The sequence below is a fragment of the Abramis brama genome, assembly GCF_963993115.1.
Source record: "Abramis brama genome assembly, chromosome: 22".
NCBI lineage: Eukaryota > Metazoa > Chordata > Actinopteri > Cypriniformes > Leuciscidae > Abramis > Abramis brama.
The window spans coordinates 15,511,870-15,536,272 of NC_139984.1; the positions used below are offsets into that span (position 1 = coordinate 15,511,870).

A 24,403-nucleotide genomic window follows, 5' to 3' on the forward strand; every position below is an offset into this window, starting at 1 on the left:
CTTGAATTTACATTAAGCACCCTAAAAACAGCATTATTCGAACATAATACATACAGGAATGAGTCGTTTACAGGATTTTTTGTGAGTCGTTTTGTTAGACAAAATGTTTAAAAGAATCGATTCGCGCACATGAGTCGGACCTGGTGTATCTGTAATACCAATCAGTCGTGTTACGTCTACTAAACCTGTCCGCTTGCATTTTGCATGAAAGAAATCCGTCTTCATAAGGTTTTCAGTTTCACGCTCAGGTTTGTTGCCTAGGGCAGATGCGAAATGATGACTGAATGTGGAAGGGGCTTAGTCACGTTACTTCCTGGTTTGGGGCACCAGTGGTTGGAGGAACTGCGTGGCTGAAAAAAGAAACTGACACGTGGATCATCATCAATACTTCAGGAATCAGGAAAAAGCTGAAATTCGTCCCGCTGCGTTATAGCAGCTGTGAAAGCCGAAAGCCCGCTGGTTTCTGCTGGTCGCTGGAGCGCATTGGTTGCGGCAGGGATGTTATAAGGAGATGCTTCCGCGAAGAAACTGGGATAGAAACATATTGTTTTCATTGCTTTGCTCTTTTGCCTATCACGCTCGCAAAGACTGACCCGAGAGGACATCAGAGCAGATAGTCACAAACGAATATATTTGTCGTTGAATGGCAATTTTACAAAAACATGGAAAGAACTCTTGTCCAGATTTGCCCAGTATTAAGGAGAATCCCGCAGAAAATATCGGACAAGCTGGATCACAGAAGAAGTGGGCAGAGTCAAGTCAGACCTGGACAAGGTGAGACACCACCTCCTCACCAAACTTTCCTCGAAATAATGCTTATTAGTCTGATGCAAACAATTAATTAATATAAGTGCATTACTATGATAATAAAGTATAGTAGCCTAAATAAAGTATGTATAGCAAAAGTATATTAATGGTATGTATATCCACTTTATTCTAAGGCACACCAATTACCATTTCAAATTTAAATTAATCTCAGCAACAAATTATGAGTAGTTAAAAGTATTATTTTAATGTCAGTTTTTCAAACATTTCACACGTTTCATTCAGAATGGGAAAATGCATTATAAACAAGCATTATTAATAAATTGCATTTGATTTTAATAAAAATACAGCTTTTCATTTTTAGTTTATGTTAGCTCAGGTCAATTAAATAATATTATCTGATGCAACTTTTCATTTTAATTATGTATTAGTAAATGTTTAAATAAATGCTTTAGACTAGGGCTGTCAAATCGATTAATCACATCTAACAAAAGGTTTTCTTTACATAATGTGTGTGTATGTATGTATATATATATATTAGTATATATGTGTGTACACGTGTGTGTATACACACGTATTATATACACAAATAAACATATATACAAATATATATACACACAAACTTTTATGTTAGATGTGATTAATCGCGATTAATCGATTTGACAGCACGACTTTAGACGTATTCATTCATGCATTGTTAATTCATGTTAACTATTATAGTTAACCAATGTTAACAAATGTAAACTTATTGTAAAGTGTTAACATACTACTAATAATAATAATAATTATTATTATCATTATTATTAATTAAGGGCTTAGTCACAGTTCTGTTCTAAATCAGAGGATTAAAATAAACTTGGTTTTTGAGTAAAAAGGTTGATGAACTAAGTTGTAGTGCATCTGAAGCAAATCAACCAAGATGGGCACCTGCCAGTTTGTGTGCTTTGGCCTGTAACAACTTTTCATATGAATCTTGTTTGATTTTAAAGATACGGTTTTATCTCTCTGTCTTTAGGCCAGTAGCGAGGATATGGACGGTGGTGCTGTTGCTGGGCACATGTTTGCTGTACTGTGCCCGTGTGGCAATGCCGATCTGTGCAGTGAGCATGGCAGAGCGCTTCAGCTGGTCCAAGAGAGAGACGGGCATGGTGTTGGGCAGCTTCTTCTGGGGCTACTGCTTCACTCAGGTCCTTGGAGGCTACGTCAGTGACAGGTCCTCTGACTCCATTGTTTCTGCTGCTGAAACCTGAAAATAAATGTCTTTACTTGTGTACTTTACATAAAGATTTAAAGTTAGTAATATTAAGTAATATTGGATCTTGAGTTCTACAATTTAAAGTGGCCCTTACATTTATAAGTTAATATTTAAAGGGGTGGTATAATGCCCTTTTCACAAGATGTAAAATAAGTCTGATGTCCCCAGAGTGTGTATGTGAAGTTTTAGCTCAAAATACCCCACAGATATTTTTATATAGCATGTTAATATTGTCACTTTTTGAGGTTGAGCAAAAACGCACCATTTTCTGACTGTCCCTTTAAATGTAAAAAATGAGCTGCTGCTCCCGGCACAGGGGGCGGAGCTTCGTGTCCTTTTACCTCACACAGACATGCACTGAAAATTTCAAAAACCTTTAGCCTTTTATGTTCAAACCGGAGTCAGACAATGATGGAGAGACTCAAGAAGAAGTGACAACATGTAGACAACATTTCTGAATGGTTAGTTGATGAATTTATACAGGTTATGTGTAGTTATCTTCTAGTCATTGATTAGCATATTCTGTCATGATAATCTATAAATCACGTTCCCGGGGGCGGGGTTTATGTAACTTCTTGGGTTCATGATGTCACAAACCCGGGAGGAATGTTGTGTAGTCTCAACCAGCCGTTTGTTGTAGTCCTTAAAATACGATTTCTTTCAAAGCAAATATCTCCCTTTGCTTTGAACTTTGAGCGTTGTAACTTTGCAGATGTTGTGTTTGCTCAAACAGCAACATTACACACTAACTAAAGTTAGAAAAGTGAAATCATAATCAACCACCCCTTTAATAGAATGTAAATATTTGTAACTTTAATTGGTAGGTCACACAAGTTAGCTTCAGCAGTTGAATGAATGAATCACTATCTCTTAAATAAAAGTAACGCAGCATTTAAAGGGCGAGTGCACAGTGAATTCGTTGGTAGAAATGACGTGAATGTGATGGCAGTCTGTGGTTTAAGGGTGTGGCTCTGTTTTATAATGTCATCCTTTGCCATCTGTTGAAACTGCTTTAAATATTTGTTAAACAGGTTGTGGCTAGTATACAAACAGTTCTGAGGACTCTTTTCCATGCCGTCTGCTTAATCACACCGGTTTAGTCCAGCAGTAATTTCCATTTCCTTACATTCAAATAACATTAAAGAACTTTTTAAACTGTGAGCTAAAATGCAGTCTATTGGCCACCAGAGAGCCACAACCTGCTCAGAAACAGGACTGAACACAATAAAGTATGTGATGCAACTGAAGCTTGCCATGAACCGCTGGTCTACATTGGTCCTAAGGACCGAAACAGCACTACGACGTTATTAAAATGTGGAATGGAATGTCTGTTTTGCTGGAGAAATACTCATAAAGATATGTTTGGATTTGATGTCATGTTCATAAATGCGTGTGTATGTGTTTTTGTTGATTTGTTGGGTGTTTAGGGTGGGAGGAGAGAAAGTGATGCTGTTGTCAGCGGCAGCATGGGGAGCAATGACAGCCTTCACTCCGATCTTAGCCCATTTCTGCTCCCAGCCCATCGTCTCCATGACGGTCTCCCGCTTCCTCATGGGCCTGCTGCAGGGTGAGAGACCGTCCCAGAGCGTACCCCATAACTGCGCTTTCATGCTGTGCGGATTGTGTACTTTTCGAGGATCTAAGGATATTGAAGTACAATAATAGTTTAAGCTTGGAGAAAGTTGCTAAACAATATCCAGTGTTTTTCTAAGTGGGGCTGTAGTTCGCTGCAAATGCAGCAGAGCTGTGCTGTTATTAGGGGAAACTTTGCTTGCTTAGTAAATCATTGCAAATTGCTAAATGTTCCCTCCTGCAAATTTTGACCTCTTTTTATTAGAAGAGGAGCATAATTGTGCTGTGGTTGGCAAAGCGAGGAATCCAACCACTATCATGCTCTGTTTTTCATTATGCTGTATGTCATTGTACTGCTGTTGTGTTCTCTTGAAACTAGTGAAAGGGGTCTGTAAAACAGTCACTGGACTGCTATAAAATATGGCACTTTGATTCCTTTATCAGCACAGAGGGAGCTGTTGGCTTTTTGTTATAAAAATGTTAAAGTTTGCTCAAATTTATTAATGGCATCATCTTTTCCATGCTTCTGTTACAAATCACGATGTCATCTCGTAATTATGACATGGCGTGAATGCAGCAAAACAGCTTTACATTATTATTCAGAATTATGAGATGGGTACAAAACATAATATTACGATACAATACTACTTGCACATTCCACCACAGAATCTACAATACAGGATAAAATACACAGTGAATATGTTTAACGTGTGAGGATGGCCAATATAACATATATCAGTAAATAATAAATAAATCATGAAAAATAAATATTTGTTTTTATAATTAATTAATTATATATTAGTATCACAGTGTGTTTGTTTTTAGTATAGGGTGGGCATATTTGTTGGTTTGTTGTTAGTATAGGGTGGGCATATTTGTTGGTTTGTTGTTAGTCATAAACAATAATAATCCACTTATGGCTATCCAAAAATGAGTGTGTTTGTTTTCTTGGTGCTCAGGTGTTCACTACCCGTCTCTGGCCAGTCTGTGCTCTCAGAAGGTGGTGGAGAGTGAGAGGGGTTTCCTCATGAGCACAGTGGGAAGCGGCTCATACCTGGGGTTAGTGTCTGATCGCTGTCTCTGTGGAAATGTGGAAATGTAGCCGATGTCTTTCAGATTGAATGTGTGTGTGTAGGACCCTGGTGATTGGAGGTCTCGGCTCTCTCATGCTGGACTTGTACGGCTGGGAGAGCGTGTTCTACGTCTCTGGGCTTCTGTCTGTGCTGTGGGCGTACTGCATGTGGAAGTATCTGCTCAAAGGAGAGGGTATGTACAGCACAAACATACACACATTTATTTTGATTGGGGTCAGTATGATTTTAATGTTTTTGAAAGAAGTGTATGGTGCATTTATATGATCTAAAGTACAGTAATACTGTGAAATGTTTTTGCAATTTTAAACATCTGTTTTATATTTGATTATATTTTTAAATGTAATTTATTCCTTTGATGTCAAATTGTTAGCATCATTACTCAAGCAGCTCAAGAAACATTACTGTGTAAACTATATATAAGAATCCTGAGAAAGAATTTCTTTGATGAATAGAAAGGTCAAAAGAACATCTTTTGTAACATTATTAAATGTCTTTACTGTCACTCATGATCAATTTACTGGATCCTTTCTGAATAAAAATGTCATTTATTTCAAAAAAAAAAAAAAAAAAAAGTCGTGCTGTTATTCTTTTCCATAACAGGTGTTAACAACGGTTTGTTTAAAGGCCGATTGTGCTTGTGTTTGTCAGGTCCCATCATCACTCTGGAGTCTCTGGGCAGCGCTGGAACCCAGTCCAAACTGTCTAAGAGAAACTGGCTGCGTCTCTTCAGACAGCCAGCTGTGTGGTGAGATTAGCACCTGAATACTGTGTGTGTGTGTGTGTGTGTGTGTGTGTGTGTGTGTGTGTGTGTGTGTGTGTGTGTGTGTGTGTGTGTGTGTGTGTGTGTGTGTGTGTGTGTGTGTGTGTGTGTGTGTGTGTGTGTGTGTGTGTGTGTGAGAGAGAAAGAGAGAGTGTGGGTGCTGAACAAAGGGTCTTTACTGAGCTCCCATAAAGGCCTGATTCACATCCACTATATGTCTGTCTATATATAGAACACAGTAACACAGTACTCTGTCCCGTCAGCCAAACATGGCTGAGTGTTTCTGACTGCACACATGACATGGATGTTTTTTGTGATATTTAAAAAAATTATATTAATGTATAAGGGAAAAGTAGATGGTAATTATAAAATAATTAAAAAATGCTGCTGTCACTGCCCAACTGTACTTTACCATGTTGACTGAGAGTGAGTGCTCTAGTAGTGATTGTTGTTACTGATGTTATTGTTATGGCAATAGAGGACTGCAGTGATGACGTGTTTTTGTAGGCCAGCCCGGAAGTTTGCATCACCACGATTCCCTCGACAAAAAAAACAGAGGATTGTTTTCATTGGCTTTTGGATTATTGCAGAAAATAAGCTCTGTGACCTACAAGTGTATGATTCTTGCACGTTTTGAAGCCTAAAAACAGTCGGCAGAAAACTTCATCAAGCTAAAGCCAAACGTAACCATCACTAATCTTCCGACAACTTTTTCAGTAAAAAAAATAAAAATAAAAAATTCTTTGAAAGTTTGTTAAAATAGCTTGCAAGAGCACAATTATAAACACAATGAGGCTGTGAAAGTGGACTAGTGAGTAGAGGATTTTAACTGTTCAGCTATAACTCATGTAGTCTCATTTAACAACTTGTTAGAAATCGATTTTTTAAAGACAAGCTTTAAAAAAATCACTAGAGGGCTTATGTATTTTATGTCATAGGGTAACATGTGAAAATGTCTGGATCTTGTGTTAACCACAGACCTTTTTTCAGGCATTTAACCAAAAACCACTCAAAAAAACTCATGGTAAACTACCCATTGACTTCAGGACAATGGAACCAGAAGTGCTCAAATGCTCATTTCCGGGTTCTGGCCTATAAAAATATGTCCTCCCTGCAGCACTCGATTAAGACTTAATTAAGTTTTCTTGCATTTTTAAAGGACCCACATTAATTTTTTTTTTTAATTAAAATGATTCTTTTTGCATTCATTATATAATTTATATGAATTATTATTAAAATATTATAATGCTCTCAATCAATTTTTAATTCTCTGTAACCTTTGTTAATATTGTGTTATCGTAAACATAGTGATGTGGATGCAGTATCACGCAAATAATGATCACTAATGCCATTGTAGAAGTGCACTATTTGCGGTTAGCCATGATTCGTTTATTCCATGAGCGAAAGTCTCCAGATATAAGGGTTTACCAAGGTAAATGTTAGTATGTGATCGCAACTTGGTGGCATGACTGGAGAATCTTGTACATAGTTCGAAACATATTTGCCGTTTTTTAATGAGGAAGAAAAATGACTGAGTGCACCTTCGGTGTCTTTTGTCTGCCAGCTGCGTTGGTGTCATTCATTCTGTCTGTTTTCAGTGCCGTCACTATTACACACTTGTGCACCGCCAGCACCTTCTTCACACTGCTGTCATGGCTGCCAACGTATTTCAAGGACACCTTCCCTGATGCCAAGGTAAACTGAACTGCGCTCTTTCAGACAGCGTGTGAGAACATGATCTGTGTCAAAGCAAATAATATCAGTTTGCATACTGAGATTTCTCTCCTTCTACGTGAGACATGAATAACTGGAGATTGTTTTATGATGTTAGTATGATGCTGTTCTGGTTGAACTCCAGCAGGGGGCTCCGCATAACAACAGCACATCTGAGTATGCAGAACTGTATATCCACATGCGTTGGGCTGACCTATTGTTCATTGCGTGTTCCTGTGTGTGTGTGTGTTTGATTGTATGTCTGCATGTGTGTGTTTCTTCAGGGTTGGGTGTTTAACGTGATCCCATGGTTTGTGGCCATCCCCTCTTCCCTGTTTAGTGGATGCCTTTCAGACCATCTAATCAGTCAGGGTACGAAACCACACGTACTACACAAACGCATTTAAAGATATAAGCTCACATTTGTTCCTCGTATCATTGTCTTATTGATTGACAAATAGGAAGGTAATTAAATAGTCCCCGTTCCTTTCTTTAGTGTCAACGGCTCTGTAATCATTGTTGTGTCGTGACTTTGCTCTTTCCCGCCAATGTTATGCATCTGTTTGAGTTTTACGGTGTTGTAAATGTCAAGTCTACTCAACTGTAATTGTCCTATAAAATCTGTTAAATGTTCCTCAGCTGGCACACTCATACTCTCGCCCCTTTCTCTGACTCTTAAAGGTTTTGATACTGCGTCAGTGAGGAAACTCATGCAGGTACAATTGAAATACACACTCTCTCATGAGGCTGCATTAACAGCTAAATATTATTACAATATAAAATAAATGTTGTCTATTTTAATATTTTTATATATTTAGTGATGGCAAAGAATCATTACCACAGACCTCGGTGTCACATGATCCTTCAGAAACAATATGCTGATTTGCTGCTCAAGAAACATTTCTTATTATTATCAATAAACAGTTATGCTTCTTAAAATATGAAAATATTTTTTATGAAAAGAAAGTTCAAAAGAACAGCATTTATTTGAAATATAAATCTTTTGTAACATTATAAATGTTTAATTGTCACTTCTGATCAATTTAATTTGTCCTTGCTGTATAAAGGTTTTAAAAAAAACTTTGAATTGTAGTGTATATAACAATGTATTGATGTGTGTGTTTTTCAGTTCTTCTCTATGGGCGTGTCCAGTGTGTTCACTCTGTTACTGTGCGGGACCAGTACGTTCCCCACAGCTGTGGCTTTCGTGTCTGCTACGATGGGCCTCACCACATTCAGCCACAGGTAATGCCACACACTGCTTACACATGCATTGAAACAAACAAGCAAACAAATAGAGCTTGGCAACCGCAAGGTCATGGGTTTGATTCCCGGGTAATGCAAGCACTGATCAAATATATGTAAAAGAATCTGCCAAATGCATGAATGTGAATGTAAACATAATTCTCTCTGTCTTTGTAGTGGGGTTTCAGTGAATGTTCAAGATCTCGCTCCATCCTGTGCTGGGGCTCTGTTTGGTAGGTATCATTCTCTCTGCTCTAACCAGAACTATGATTGCACACTTAAGGCTCATTCACATCAAGAATGATAACTTTAATGATAACCATAATGCTATATGTATTGGCATATACACTGATGGACAATACCTTTGTAACGCTTCTGTTATGCTCTGTGTTCTGTTCTTCAGTGTACACTTTAAAGTAAGAAGGATTTGATTGGCTGTCAATCTTGTTAATGTTCATCAGCTAAAAAACAAACAAACATTACAAGTGATTATTGCACATATTATTTTGGTATCATTAATATAATTATCGTTTTTAGTTTAGTTTTTATTTTTATATTATTCATTTTCATTAAAATTTTAGTTAGTGTTATTAATTTTTTGTCATTTTTGTTGTCTGTATAGTTTTTATTAATGTTTTAGTTACTGATGGCGTGCTGTGCATGGAGATGCATTCCCTGTCAAACATCATTCATCCTTATTTTTGTAATTTTGTCTTGATTACACATCGTTTTTTTGATGTTTATTTTATATTATTTCATAAGTTAACATTGCAATACATTTTTTAACATTGCAATTAAAATTCATTTTGTTCTGCAGATGAAAAAAAGACGAAACTGCATTCTGTAAAAATTCAGAATAAGCAGCGATTTCTCTCATTTTTATAATAATATTAAGTATTGTTTTATTTCGATCTGCAGTCTAATAAAAGTTAAACAGAAAAAATGAAATGGTAGCTTATGTAGGCTGTAACTGCACCTGTTTCTGAATATTTATTTATATTGTCCAAAAAAAAAAAAAAAAAAATCATATTTAGGCTACACTTTATATCTAATTGAGAAAATATGATGAGGAAATAGTGTCTTGATATTTCTGCAGTGCTTCTCTCAACTGAAGTTGATTGAGTTTTCAATGTTGACAGTCCCGGACGGTAAATAGAAAATTGTGAACGGTGTACATTTACTGTAGACTGATCAATTGAAAATGAAAATATATTGTACAAAGAACATTTTAAATGACTTCTGTTTCGAAATAAATAAAGCAGTATTTTATTTCGTTCTAACCGGTAACCGTCTTGAGTTTTTGCTCCGAACAAACTAATTTATTTTTAATTCCTGATTTGAAAATAACAAATAGCCTAAGTTATTACTTGATTATAGGTAATAAAAAAACAGCACTAGAAATGTTTTGTAATTAATCAAATTAATCTGGAAAGACGTAATGAAATGTGGCAAAAAGAAAATGAGCGAGTAAAAAAAAATTTTTTTTTGATTCTCAACATTGCTGTGCCATCAAAATGCATTTATCATTCTTACAATCACCATAAGAATGTCTACCTTCACCATAAATCTAAAATTTCGATTCAATTCCTTATTCTTCAACTACATGATTAATTTCTCATTCGAAAAGAACACAGTGGAAATTATTTGAAGGACGTTATGTTTAACGTTTCATAAATGAGAAAGAAAATATTTTTTTTTAACCATAACCCTGATTCTAGCGATATTGTTCTACGGTGTCATTGTTTTGCACAGATTTTTTGTAATTTTACAATGATTAATAGGATCATCTGCTATTTAAACAAAGTACAGTGAATATTATAAGTCAGTCTCATTATTTCCTTTGCCTTTTCTGAATCTGTAATATGTTTTTTTTCTTTTTCTTATAGGGGTGATGAATACCTGTGGAGCTTTTACAGGTAAGGACATGACTTTTTACATTTAAAATGTAATGTTAATCACTTCATATCAAATGATCAGGGACACTTTTTTTTTTTTTTTCAGGTAGATTGTTAGTATGCTGTATGTGTTAATGCTGTTGTATGTCCTTTTAGGGGTCATCATGGTGTATCTCTCAGGGTATCTGATCGAGGCCAGTGGTTCCTGGGCGTCAGTTTTCGGCCTCATCACGGTAGTGAATCTGCTGGGTTTAGCCACGTTCTTGAGCTTCGCAGAAGCTCGCAGAGTGGACATAGATCTAGCGAAGGGCCGTTACCACAACATCCACATCTGAGAGCACGGGGCCTGGAGCAGAGCAACACCATCAGGATATGGAGCTTATGGATCCGCTGAGTTTTGTGTATGAGGGGTGGGGAAGGACACAGAGAAATGACTGGCTCTGAGAAGAAGGGGGACGTCCTCAACAGTCACTGGTTTCTTCACTATGGAAACTATTTTGCTCTTTGGCTGAAGAGAATATTGGAAAAGCTGTAGGAGATACTTAATAGATCTGTGATAGATTACTAGGAGCCGCAGGATGAAGAGTGTTACTGAGTAAGGTCCATGCTTTCATTCATTTCTATTTTATCCTCTAGCACTTGTGCTAGTGTGACCAAAGCAGTTCAGAAACCCGCAGTACACCGTCCATTTAATCAGATGAAGACCAAAAGCTAGAGTTTGACAGTCTGGGAATTGACAGGTGTTTATTAAATTATTAATATCATGTTATTTTAAAATACCTCATCTCAGACGTCTGTTTCTTCCACTGGGTATGAGCTGTTGATAGAGATTACTGTTTTGTTTTTTTGTTACTGCAGAATTGGAGTTTGTCCCAGTTGGAAAAGAAAGTTACTGTCTTGTTAAACGTTAGTTAAACACGTGCTCTTGTGCATCTTTTAGCTGGCTGATTCCTTAAAGCATTTTCTTTGTCTTCGCTGTCTGCTGTTTAGAAGAGTTTCTGATCTTTAAAGGAAGTTTCTGTTTCAGCCTTTGAGACAAACTGCTAGTTTCCTTTTGTCTTTGTCTGATTTAATTATTAGGGACCTTTTCTCGTGGGTCATTTGTTTGGACCAAGAAGTTGCACAATGAAATGAATGTATTATGGTGATGAGCTTTATTATGTAGAGACAAGATACTGAACGTTATGGGAATGATTTGACCAAAACCTATTTCGAATATGTAGCCTGTAAGTGCATATTTTTAAGTTCGATTCTTTCAATGCTGAAAGGGTCACAAAAAGGATATTATCTCATAAATTGTGCTGTAGATCTCTCATTCCCCAGTTGTTACTGCTTTGAGAAGTAATGTAAATGTTACTGTTAGTTACATAAAGAATTTGAAGGAAAATGAGTTTCTAGGAAGGCTTAGCTGTGCTTTAATGGGTCTTATTTTAATGTGCATTAAAACATGCAATACGTTTCTGCTGTTATTGCAGGCCTACTGCTAGGGAAGATCATGGCAGATTTGCAAAGAAACGGTGAAAAAAAAAAACTTGAATTATTATATAACTCTCTTCTCTGCAAGGGACTCAAAGAAGTTTTATTTTTTTCCAGTACATAAAATCATAAGAAATATGTTCACAAAGATTATTTGTGATTAAAATCTTATTTTATACATAGATTAGATACCACTGTGTATAATATATACAGTAGACAATATCAGAATACATTTATATTTATTGATTTATATTTGATTTAGAGAATAGATTGAAAATGCTTATATGATTATTGTCTGTGTCTACCATATACATATATATTGTATGTTTTCTCTGTTTTCTTTCCTGTCATGTTTTCTTGTTTCTGGCTGATGCAGCTTTGTAGAAATGCCATATCGCGCATATATTATGTTCCATTCCATTTAATTTGATATTTAACCTCTACAATAGCAATAACTGGATAATGATTGTGGGGCTTGTTTCACCATCACAGCTGACAATTCCTTGCGTTTGAGTAGCGATGAAGAAACTTTGCATATTTATTACGCTTGCGTCATTCCTCATGAAACTTTTCTCACTCAAGACTAGGAAATACAATAGATGAGCTGTGAATTAACGCAATGTCATACTGTCCTGAGTTGTGGATGAAAGATAGGTTTGCAGAAAACTGAATTAATCAGTATTGCATTCTTTTAGAGATAAATATCACCTGAAAAAAGAAATGTAAACCCATGTAAATGCAGTATTCTGTATTTGTAAGCATATTTTGCTGAAATATAAAACTATATTTTATCAAGGGAAATATGTTTTGTGTATTCATTTACTCTCAAAGGTGATCCAAGACGTATTAAAGTTGTGTTTGGGACCACACCACCAGGAGGCAGCAGAGTCCAGAAAATAGCGTAGTGTAGCGGCCCTGCCTTGCTTACAGGTTTACAGTCAGCTAACTGTCTGGCACAAACATTTAAATGCTGAAAAAGAGGCCTTTATGCGTGCAACTGAAAGTGCGAGGGCGGGCATATGTGTGCATTTAACTGGAGTGTCATGGCTAACACCTCCTGACTGTTTGTAGCATCATTACACCTCAAATTCCAGTCAAACTTCGCCAACTGCGTCCAACCAACTTCCACACAGGCTCTTTAGTAGTATACTTCAGTTCCGATAATCTAACGGACACTTTCGTGGAGCTCAACGCTCTGAGTAGCCTAAATATATGCCTGTAAGTAGTCTGTACTAGAAATGCTAGCGCGTTAATTAATCGTATAGAGCCTGAGCCATACAACTAGTTGTTCACACTGTTGTCGTAATTCCAGAGCTGTATCAGCATGGATGGGCATGCAGGTCTTCCTCTGCTTCTGTCGCTAGATATATGGGGTGGCACCATATGGCAGGTCGCTGCGTGCCATGCTGGTGAGTTGGCAATGTGTGCGTGTGCCAGGCATCCGTCACCCCTCTCACGGGACTCTCTCGGGTTACCATAGAGACAGATGGCGATGGCGGTGGGAAGGGGGGTGAGATCAGGGGCCTGGGGCAAAGTGGGCGACACTGTGTCACACCTGAAGATGAGAGGTGCTTCATGTACTGAAGGAGGTTCAAGAGACCAGATATATGTTGGGCTCGTTTTGTTTGGTAATAGTTTATCTAAAATATCTAATTGTTTTCAGTACAAAATATTGTGTTCGTGTGATTCAGTAATTCAGATAGCCTGACTGTTTATTATGTGAAAGGATATTTAGTTACTGTCACACCTATGTTCACTTGGCCTTTACTGATTTTGATATTTGTAAAATGTGTGAAAGGCTAAAGATTATTGTTGATTTAACTTTAAAAAGTAAGTTCCCTGGTTGCCTTAATTTTGAGTTCATTGAAATTAAAAAATGTAGTTAATTCAATGGAGATTGGTATAATAAATAGAAACTCAAAACATTAGGTTTTCTGAACCACATTAGTTGATTTGATAAAAGATTTAAAAAGTTGTGATAACAATTCATGAAAATAATGTTTTACAGTGAGAGGAGAATAACATCCCCAGGCTCTCAGAGTCTGATCCGGTTTATGTCCAGACCGTTCGAGTGACAGGTGACAATATCCAGATCTGTGCTGATGTGCGAATGCAATGTCTGTGTGTGTACATGTAGACAACAGTAATACTCCTGGCATTTTAGATGCAGTTTTATTGTGTTACCTGGTCCCAAGCTGGGACTATGTTTTTAAATGTAAAAATCTACTGTAAAAATGATAAATATATATATATATATATTTTAAATAGAATAATTGAAACAAAGCATGATTGAAATAAATTTTATTAGGCTTATTTGTCTTAAATTGATTTTCGGTAGCCTATATTTGTTACATAGATGATGTTATTTAATTGTGCCATCATTTCCACAATGACTAAAAATGACTGACTAAGAAAATGTTATCACAAGCTTGTTTACCAAGAAAACAACAGTTTCAGTGAAGAACTTGAGATGTAATCGGATGTATGAAAAAATAAAGCAAAATCAAGGTAAATGTATGGAATATCATTTCCGCCACATAAGGGGGAAAACATCATGCATGCAATCATGCGTTATTATGACATCAAAAAGCGAAATTATGAGATACTAGACATAATTAGGCTATGAGATAAAAGTCAAAATTTACATACTAAGAGACAAATAATGAGATAGGCCTAAGATATAATTATGAGAAAAGGTCAACATTGTGACAAAAACAACACAAAACATTGAAATATGAGATAAAATGAAACGTGACTCTTTATCTCATTATGACTTTTCATCTCAGTTATAATTTTCCAAAGTTTTTTTCTTATGTGGCATACATAGGCAGACGTCAAAAGTCTGAAAATATTATTTAATTGTGTGTATTTCACATAGGCACATAAAAGTACTAGCTAGAAATCAGCTATGAAACAGAGGATTCAGCCATTTTATTCCAAAAATGTAATTTTCCTTACATCATTTCCACCACAGAATGCTTGAGATGTGTTGGAAGTGATCATGAGGTTCAGAACAAAATGACTGAAAATGAAACAATTCTCCAGTGTACTGGCTGTTCTGTAGCTTTGTGGGTTTTGTTTTGCATGTGTTCACGTCAGCTTTCAATCCACATGCCATAACAGTCCATTCTACTAACTGATACCATTACCAATACTAATAATACTCCAAGTATGAATAAACAAGCTTTGTTGTGATAAATTATGGTGTTACATTTAACACAGACCTTTAAAAGTAATTGATTTAATGTCAATCTAATCTTAAAACCATATAAAGTAGCCTACAATCTTCCATTACTAATCTTTTTAATTAAACAACATCAAAACTGAGGCAGGGCACTGTATGTTTTCGGGATATTATTGAATTTAACACAGCTGGTTGTGACATGCCGTAATATCACAGCTTTTACATATCTTAAGGATCGTGGCAAAGCTCTTAATTAACTCACGCGGGAAGTGACAGAGGAACAGCCCACCGCGCATTATTGGTTTTCGTCACAATGGAGGAGTAAAGAGCCTGTCAGAAGACCGAGAGATGCGCCTGAGTGAAATAGCGCCGTTAATTACTAATTAACTTCCAGCTAATGACAATGTCACTGTGTCGTCGTCTCAACGAATACCCTCTCCTTATAAAGCCCCCCCACTTAGACCTGATCTGCATGCTAATTACTCCAACACGTGCACTATTTAGACTCCACAATGAAAAAATATTTTTATTATACACTTCAAATCCATAAGAATACATTTTACTGCATCTTCAAATGGGATTACTTTAAATAATTTAATGGAGTATTTGGTGAACATTTTTTTTTTTTTTTGAGGCTGCTTAATGGAAATGAATGAATAAATAAACAAAAAAACAAAGATATTCAATGACCACAAGAAAGCTCCAAGCTTCCTCTCTGTCTTTCTCGTCTGTTAAAAGCTGAGCCCTGTGGCTATAAACTCTCCCTCTACTAACTAAATTACCCCTCACTTTGTTTAGCGTTCCCTGTAGAGCGACTCTAGTATTGCTGATCGCCAATCATTTCCGCCGGCTCACATCTCACACAAACACACGCGCGTGTCCAGATATGTTGATTTCTGTCAATTAACTGAGTCAGCTGTTGGCTTCCTGGTAAGCATATGGCCAGCGTTACACACACTGTCCTGTAGTTCTGAGCAGCGAGGGACAGTGTTTTAATGGAGCCCTCCGGGACAGGACCTCACACCTGCGCTCATGCCGTGCTGAGGAAGTGTCAGCGAAACACCCATATAAAATTATATATCAAGAGGTGTTGCAAGAACTTCTCTGTCTTCTCACTGAAATCAATGATGAATGTCCAAGACTGTAATTTCGGTTCAATTTTCGGGTTCATTCGGTGACGCAATGAAATTAGGCAATGTAACACTTATTATCGTGCTTAAAACTGGAGAAAATGGGAGAATCAGTAGGCATACCTGTACAGGAGCTGAAGAAGCAGAACACTTCAGAAGTCAAAGACAAAAAATGGTACGGCAAATGAGGGTGGAAAGATTTAAGCAAATCCTGAGTGGTGACACCCAGGTTGTTTCTTTTTTCTTTATTTTGGAAAAGTAAGGGAATTGTGTTGACCACTCTCTAGAACTCACTAGGAGTGTAACATTACATAAAACTCGAGAGACAATCATGCTGAACCTTGTTGATAGATGGCAGTTGTGTCAGTATTTGAAGTTTATACACTCATGGGCAAAAGGAGAAAAAAAAGGACGAGACCAAAATGGCTAAACACTGAGGTTTTAATTGTCTTATTTGGCAGGAAATCGGCAAAATTTAAGCAAATGCACTACTTAAAAAGCAATTGCTGTCACAGCAAAACGTCAAGGACAGAATTAAGTTTTTGGGAAGCTGTGTGTGGAGTGATGAATCACAATAAAACACAAGGTGCATGGTAATTCTCTAGAGCTGTGTGTTTAAAAATCTGGTGAGAAATATAATAATAAACAAATCTCTACCACAGTTGAAGCATGGAGGAAGAGACTGTGTTATTGTGTGAGGAGTCTTTTTATCTGCTGTATTGGTGAAATACTTCACGGTGAAAAGCCATTTAATGCTTTGGAGTGCAGGAGAATATTGCAGAATGGCTTGCTTCCCACAAATGAAAAGTTGTTATCTAAAGAGGAATAATCAGATGCTATTTTTCAACAAGACAATGCTCCTGCACAAATTACAAAGACAACCAAGAAGTGGCTTGAGAACAAGTCCATCAGGCTCATGTTTGGCCTGGTCAGACTCCAGATTTGAACCCTATAGTGAATATTTGGTCTTACATTAAACTCAAACGAACTGGGAGACATTATTCAACTACTCATGAACTGTTTGAAGCCATTAACATTAAGTGGAACAACACTGACACTGTAAAAAAGCTGTCTGCAAGTCGGGGAAGGCTATTCTGTGCTAAGTTACTTTATCTTCAGTATTTTTGCAATTCTTGCTAATTCCATGACCAGTGAATTGTGATTAAAAAGGTTAAGACATTAAAATACCACTAAATAATTGGCCATTGCCTTTTCTTTTTCTTTTCTTTGCCCAGGAGTGTACAAAGAATAGACATGCTAATGCTAACTAAAGAACCACTGAATGTTCTTTAAAATAGGATGCAAAAACACCATTTAAATATAAACTGGTCCATACAGCTCAATATAAGTCACACGATCTTTCAGTGAGAAATAGACCAAAAATTAAAATCACTGTTTGCTGATAATTTTTTATCCTCCAGTGAGCTATTGTTGGCTATATGACCAAATTATTTGATCAATGAGATGAAATGAATCAGTTAAATTTGTGAACAAATCATTCTGACCACTTTTTGTGATTCATTAAAAAGATCCAACCCAGAACAAATGATTTGTTCACTACTTTGACGTAGCAACTTCTCTCATGAACGTATCAAGGAGTAATTAAACTAACTACTAATTAAATTTCAGCCTGTTCCTCACATAAAAAGCTATAATGACTTTAGATGAAATATAGTGTACAAGTCATACAGACCAACTTTTATGATAGCGTTATGCTGCTTTATTTGCTTAAATGCTTCTTCAAGAATCTTCAAAACATCATTTTTTTGGTTCACTGCAAGAAAATAAATCATGAATTTGTAACTCAATAAGGGTGAGAAAATAAAGACAAAATTAAATTTTCAGTTCAACTGTCGCTTTAAATTGATTTAATCAAGTTGATGTTGTTGAGGACAGCTGCTGTTATTTCGGATTGTCTGTATTTCTTGCTTTTGAATGTCCTGATATCATTGACACAAACAAACAGAAAGAACCCCGAAATATGCTTTCCGTTCATCTTTCTGATTCTGACAGTTAGTTCTCTATCCTGCTTTCTTAAACCGACACACAAACTGCAACAAATGCCAAATGTATGTTTACAGAACAATATGATGCATTGCTCTGGCAGGGAGTCGTCGTATGCTGGCCGCTTCAGAAATAACTCCAACCCCCTCCATCTTTTTCTCCCTGACAGAAGGTCTCAAATGATCAGACACAACAATGTGCTTAATACTCACTTAGTTCTCGCTGTGCTCATCGATGAGTGTGTTTTATAATTGCAGGAGTGATAGCGCTATATGTCCTTAAGAATTGGACAAGAAGGCTTTTTCCAAACAAAGGATCTTTATTAGCTCAGAGCTTTGGTGGACTACTTCAATCCTCTGGCAGTCTCCTCTTTGTTGATTATCAGCTCATCACGCAAGGAAATTTCATTCTCTTGTTTCAAACTGAGCAGTCTCTGTAAGTCATTAGCTCAAAACGTGCCATCACTTATCAGTGAAGCTTAGCAGCGCTTCACTGTAAAAAAAAAAAAAAAAAAAAAACCTGCACTCTTCTTAGACTAGTAAAGTTGAACTGGATTTTTTAAAAACTGGTCATCATCTACTCACCCTCATGTTGTTCCAAACCCATTTTATTTCTTCAGTGGAAAACAAAAGGAGATATTTTGGAAGAATGTCCAAGTGGCTGTTTTACATAAAATAAAATGATCAAGTAACCTGACTTATATGCTGTATTTCATGTTTTCTTAAGTCAACACTGAGGGCTGTAATGCAAATGCAAAAAGTTTTGCTCATCAACAACACAAAAACATATCGCAAGAGTTTGCATTCATTTCACAAAAGTTGACAAATTGACCTGGAACCAATCAAACTTATCTATTTCAGCTGTTACAGCTATAGCATATCACACGCTAAATGGATTGAATTTAACATGTAAAGATATTACTATTTGTATCAGCACAATTGTTGCTCAAAGAATCATTGTAACCTAATATATCACACATTTTTGTCATCCACAGCCTAACCATGAACACTAATCATTAGCACAAACTTCAACATAACAGGAACTCTTTCAAATGTCAAACATAACAGCATTAAACACTAACAGCTCTTTCCTTTTACTAAAAAAACACATCAAATTTCCACTTTAAAGAACATGGATGTAAAATGTTCTTCATGGAACCATACCAATAAAGAACCTTTATTTTTAAGAGTGAATCGTGAGGTCAGGGGTAGTCTCGTGTAGCCAGACCTTCAGACTGACGGCAGAAGGTCTGGACTCTATCGCAGCTTTCATTGGCCAAGGACCGCCCAGAGTAACACAACCAATCACAGTTCGTTTTGTTCAGCGTCATGTTTAGGAGCATGGAAATGTCCCTACAATAACAGACCGGCATGCATCTATAAATTATTCATTCAAGAACGTTGTGCAAGTTTACTGCAACAATGGAGCTGCGAACTTCACATACTTTTCAGCGTTTAGCTGAAACACATGAAAATTCAGCGTTTAGCTGATCATGGTAAGCGCTCATTGTCACAGTTGTAAACATGACGTCGTTCTTCTTCCGTCATGGCATTTGTTTCCAGGCGGACCGTCAAAGAACGCAACACACACATCTCCCGGACATCCTGTAGAATTCAACCAATCAGATTGCGACTTTGAAACTCCTGAAGTGTTTCCAGTAAAGTGTGCCATATATGAATCAGACGTTCAACCAACGGTCCGTGGGCTGAGTAACTGAAATAAAAATTATGTGTCTGAATTGAAAAATTCATATATGTGAACATTAAGCTGAATTGACCCTTCGCTAAGCCCCACCCTCCTTAGTTACTGTTGCTACGCCTGCAAGCTTTCGCGCCTGGGACGTCTATTACAGTATGTATGCACCGGTGTCAGACATTCCCAAGGAGATAATTAGTAATTTTTGGCGAACAGGTGAAATATCTGAGAAAACAAGACAAAAGGGACTGCAGTATGCATTTGAAGGATATATCCACGACATAATATGCAACCGATTATAGAATAATTGAATCAAAATTGAAGCTAAAGCCTATAGGTCCCATTTCTCCCTTTGGATTTTAGGTTTTGGGAAGGGAAAAAAATCCACCCCCCCGTCCAAACTTTTAGGATACCGAGTATCAGATTTGCACAATCCATACGCACAACGCTTCGGCATGTTTCCCTCGCTCGAAAGCTTGCCAGACCTCCCGCGCCTAGTTACGGTTGCTAAGCCACGATTGGCCTGTGGCGGTTTTTGGGCGTGGCTTAGCGAAGGGTCAATTGTCCTTTCGTGTTCAAAAGAAGAATTAATGTCATATAGGACAAGATGAGGATGAGTAAATATAGGCCTAATGACAAAATGTTCATTTTTGGGCGAACCGTTATATTTCGTTCTCGTTATAGTTAAACAGTGTTGCGGTAACATGTTGTTCAGGTACCAGTTTGTTTAGAATTTAAAACAGCACCTTGCTTTACACTTCATTTCTTGTGTCCCAAACACAAGTGCACCACTAAATCTGTCTCTCTCTGCTTCTGTCCATGCCCTGTGTCTGTTCCCCCCTCCACCAGCTCTCTCTGTCTTTCACTAAAGTTCGGCTGTCAATCAGATCTACCCTCCGGCTATGTGCACTGATTAAAAACCCCCAGAGATAAGGAGACCTAAATTAGATTTCAATAAGGCCACTGAATATTCATAACAGGAAAACATCTAAAGGTAAATGCTTTTTGATCTCGGCTCACAAATACCACTTGTGTGCATTCCCAGGTCTTTTTACTCTGGCTCCAAGTATTGCTGTGCTGAGGCAAGCCGGTCCGGCTCACGCTCCTCCGGGGAATGCGGAGGAATACTGATGACAGCCTCCATAAAAGAGGCCGGGCATTAATTATGTTTATACTAAAGGGACTCAAAAGAAAGGGCACCCACACTAAGCATTCATTAATTAGTACAGCGGGAGTTTACTGGGTGAAAAAGAGGGAAAAGGAAGACTGACTCGCACACATACGGAGGACACCATTAAAGCTGCGAGATACTGTTATTATTGAAGAAGTTTAGAGGGTGAGCACGAGCTCCAGCCGGACCATAAACCATTCTCCAGACAGCTTATTTATGTCGTTTTCTACAACTTCTGGTTTTACGTCTTTAATGAAAATGCCAGCAGAGTGTGTGGTGTGAGTAGCTAATATCCATGTTTCTAATGATGTCGTAGCCATAAACCTAAAGGCTAATTAGACTTCTTTATTTGTAATATGTGCTTTTGTATCTCATTGTTTTTAATTAATTTACTTTTAATCAATGTACTAGGTGAAACTAGGGTCAAGGACAGATTTGTGCATTCTTCAATCATTTGACAGCAGTGACTTATACTACTCAGTATTATTCTGTATTATATAGTAAGCCTATACAAATTCCTAGATTTACTTCTGCTGAAAGTCTGAAATGTGCATAAGAAACAAGTGACCTGGTCTGAAAAAAAAATTAATAATAATAAGCAACCCGGTCAGGAAAAAACAATTCACTGTATAAAAAAAATTTAAATTAAATTTTTTAAGTACAATCAACGTGGATGTTTAAGTAATTTTAACTTAAATCACATTTAACTGATTTAAAAAAAAAAATGAGTTGAATCTTGTTTAATTTATTAAAAAAAGATGAAAATTGCTTAACTTATTTTGATGAGTTAAAGCAATGCAAAAACATGTTGTCATAAAATGTTTTTTAAAAGTAAGCCCAAATTGGGGGTGGGACATACGCACATGACACAGTCTGCATAGGGTACCCCTATGCTCCCCTTTAAAATGATTTTGTTTAAGTTTTCTATTTTGTTCTACCAAAAATGCTGTTCGCTTTCTTTCCTTGAAACATTTCCCTTTCAAAAAAAAAAAGACAACTTACTGTTGTAATGGCATAAAAGTGTCAGTTTGTGGTTTCAGTAATATATCTTTAAACACATGCAGCACTGGGACGAATAACAGACCGTTTCGGTGGAAAAGAAGAGAGCGCTTACTTGCCTCTGACCCTGACTCATAGTGCTCATTCAAACAGACAGAGCAGCCATGCTATTGACAGACAGAGAAACATCATCACACACTAATGATAAAGTGGTCAAACATACTGTCCTATGGGTGCCAACCACTAGCAAGCACAAATGTGCAACTGTACTCTGGAAATAGGCCCAAAAAAACGCAACCTGTGACTGCCAAATCTATAAGCGACTTATTGGAAAAACAAGCCCAAGTCACTTATAATAAGCAGACTTGACTTGGAAACACTGGGTGGAACACTGAGAAAGTCAGAAAGTGTTTTTTAAAGAAATTAATACTTTTATTCAGTAAGGATGCATTTAATTGATCGGAAGAGACAGTAAAGACTTTTACATTGTTACAATATATATATATATATATATATGTATATATATTTCAAATAAATCCCGTTCTTTTGAACTTTCTATTCATCAAAGCATCCTGATCTCAGTTTCCAGAAAAATATTAAGCAGCACAACTGTTTTCAGTGCCTGTTTCTTGAGCAGCAAATAAGCATATTAAAGTGATTTCTGAAGGATCATGTGACAATAAAAACTGGAGAAATGATGCTGAAAATTTAGCTTTTCATCAAATGCAGTAAATACTCTCACAGTATGTGATTTCAGACATAGTTAAAGTATCTGGGACACCTGAATTAGCAACATGGTAATATTCAGAATGCAACATTAGCCTAATGCATACTGTAGTGTGTTGTAGCCTATACTGCCTACTATATTTTAACATGAAGCCAATGTGAGAGAACATATGAAGCATTGTTTCAAACAGTATTAACAGTAGTGATCTCATAATGTTGCATATTTATTGTGCATTTTAATCAAATATTGAGTTCGACACCGTTTTTCAACAAAAAAACGGAAAAGTTTTATGCATTTTGGCCGTTCATTTACACAACAACAGCGTTTTGGGGGCCTGAAAACCCAAACTTGAAAACGGGTTTCGAAGAGCAAGTTTTTGAAAACAATACCATTATTGTTGTGTAAACTATTTTTGAAAACGGTGACATCATGTGCATGCATATTACCTGTTCAGTCTATAGGAGCGTAGTGTTTCTTTACAAAGTGACATCGCCAACTACTGGCCAGTCATGAATAATACAGCATTTTGCATTGCTTTGAAAACGTTGTCGACGACTCCGTTTTTTTGTACATTGTTTTCGTGTAAATGTCCCCTGAAATGGTTGTAAAATAGTGAGTGAAGAAAGAACTTCTAAAAATCATGGTTGATATTACTTCCATGTCACAGGAATGAAAGTTCAAATTGAGAGCGCTGCTTTGTGGGATACAGTGTGCTTCATTTTATACTAAAATATTAAAAATAAAATATAGATTAAGAATACAAAACATAATTTGGCACAGTCTAGGTTGATGTCCCCCTCCTCCAGCGTGTTTCGAGCGAGTGTGAGCTGTGTGTGAAGAGAGGGGACTGGTGTAGTTTGTGCCTGAGGCTGTGCTGTGACAGTCAGCCCAGAATGTTTGGCTAAAAGTCTCAACCAGACATCAGGAAACCAAAATGTCATTCACTGATGGGGCCAGTGGGAATCTTTGTAATAATACCCCATCGTTAAATGAAGATTTGACCCTTGACACTGCTCGTATGTCCTATTCACACAGAGGAGAAGTTTTCTGCTTCAGCATCATTATTATTGCAAAGGTTTCTGATACATGTAATTACGATTAACACAACTGACTCTCACATACTGTAAATGTAAAATGGACATCTGAAGATAATTAATTCAGTCAAAATGATTATTTGGTATTGGCATAGTGGAAACTATAACTGCCACCATATTTTCTCTTTTTTATGTTCAATCCCTTTCTGTTTCTCTCTCACTCTTTCTCTTGCACCAGATGATGGTCATTCTGTTGCCAGGCAATCTGGTCTGTCACATTCACACTTGCTTTTACCCCCAGATTTCTCTTTCTTTACTCGCTCTTTCTCCAACTATCTCTCTCTCTCTTTCTTTTTGTCTTTTTTAAGTCAGGGCCATAATCTCTCATATAAAATAAAAACAAACAAACAAACAACAACCACCTTCAAGTTGTGTTATCTATATAGATGGCGTATTTGTGTGTGTGTCAGGTTTCACAAACATCAAATGTACAGTAAAAACGGAAATCACCTACATTTTGAGGACCAGATGATATTCAAGAGAAAAAGGCTTAATAACCATACTAAATAATGTCTTAACTAAGATCTAAAACTGCAAAAAGGTTTGTTTGAGTGTTCATTTTAGGTGAAGAGGATTGAGAAATCTCTGTATAAACAACAATAGAAACCATGTTAGAAAGTCAAA

The 24,403-nt window shown here is 36.8% G+C and overlaps 1 protein-coding gene and 1 long non-coding RNA gene across 2 annotated transcripts in view; one reads left to right on the top strand and one right to left on the bottom strand.

The window, feature by feature from the left end:
- Positions 1–216: 216 nt before the first annotated feature.
- On the top strand, positions 217–12,576 carry slc17a9b (solute carrier family 17 member 9b). The gene is made up of 13 exons (XM_084099001.1): positions 217–774; positions 1,781–1,978; positions 3,448–3,587; positions 4,552–4,651; positions 4,728–4,858; positions 5,335–5,431; positions 7,045–7,141; positions 7,444–7,531; positions 7,841–7,875; positions 8,289–8,404; positions 8,582–8,637; positions 10,291–10,320; positions 10,456–12,576. The coding sequence occupies exons 1-13, from the start codon at positions 644–646 to the stop codon at positions 10,632–10,634; spliced, it is 1,398 nt and encodes a 465-aa protein (XP_083955127.1). The 5' UTR covers positions 217–643; the 3' UTR covers positions 10,635–12,576.
- Positions 1,893–24,403, bottom strand: part of LOC311073342 — a 92,453-nt gene continuing 69,942 nt past the window's right edge. The window contains exon 3 of the long non-coding RNA XR_014604133.1: positions 1,893–2,011. This is a non-coding gene — a long non-coding RNA (uncharacterized lncRNA). The remainder of the gene's footprint in view (positions 2,012–24,403) is intronic.

What these genes read in the sequence shown, in the direction of transcription:
- slc17a9b (XM_084099001.1), top strand. Translation starts at nt 644, where the DNA reads ATGGCAATTTTACAAAAACATGGAAAGAACTCTTGTCCAGATTTGCCC. An exon ending in GTATCTGCTCAAAGGAGAGG is followed by an intron (nt 4,859 to 5,334) that starts GTATGTACAGCA and finishes TGTGTTTGTCAG; the next exon opens with GTCCCATCATCACTCTGGAG. An exon ending in CTCACCACATTCAGCCACAG is followed by an intron (nt 8,405 to 8,581) that starts GTAATGCCACAC and finishes CTGTCTTTGTAG; the next exon opens with TGGGGTTTCAGTGAATGTTC.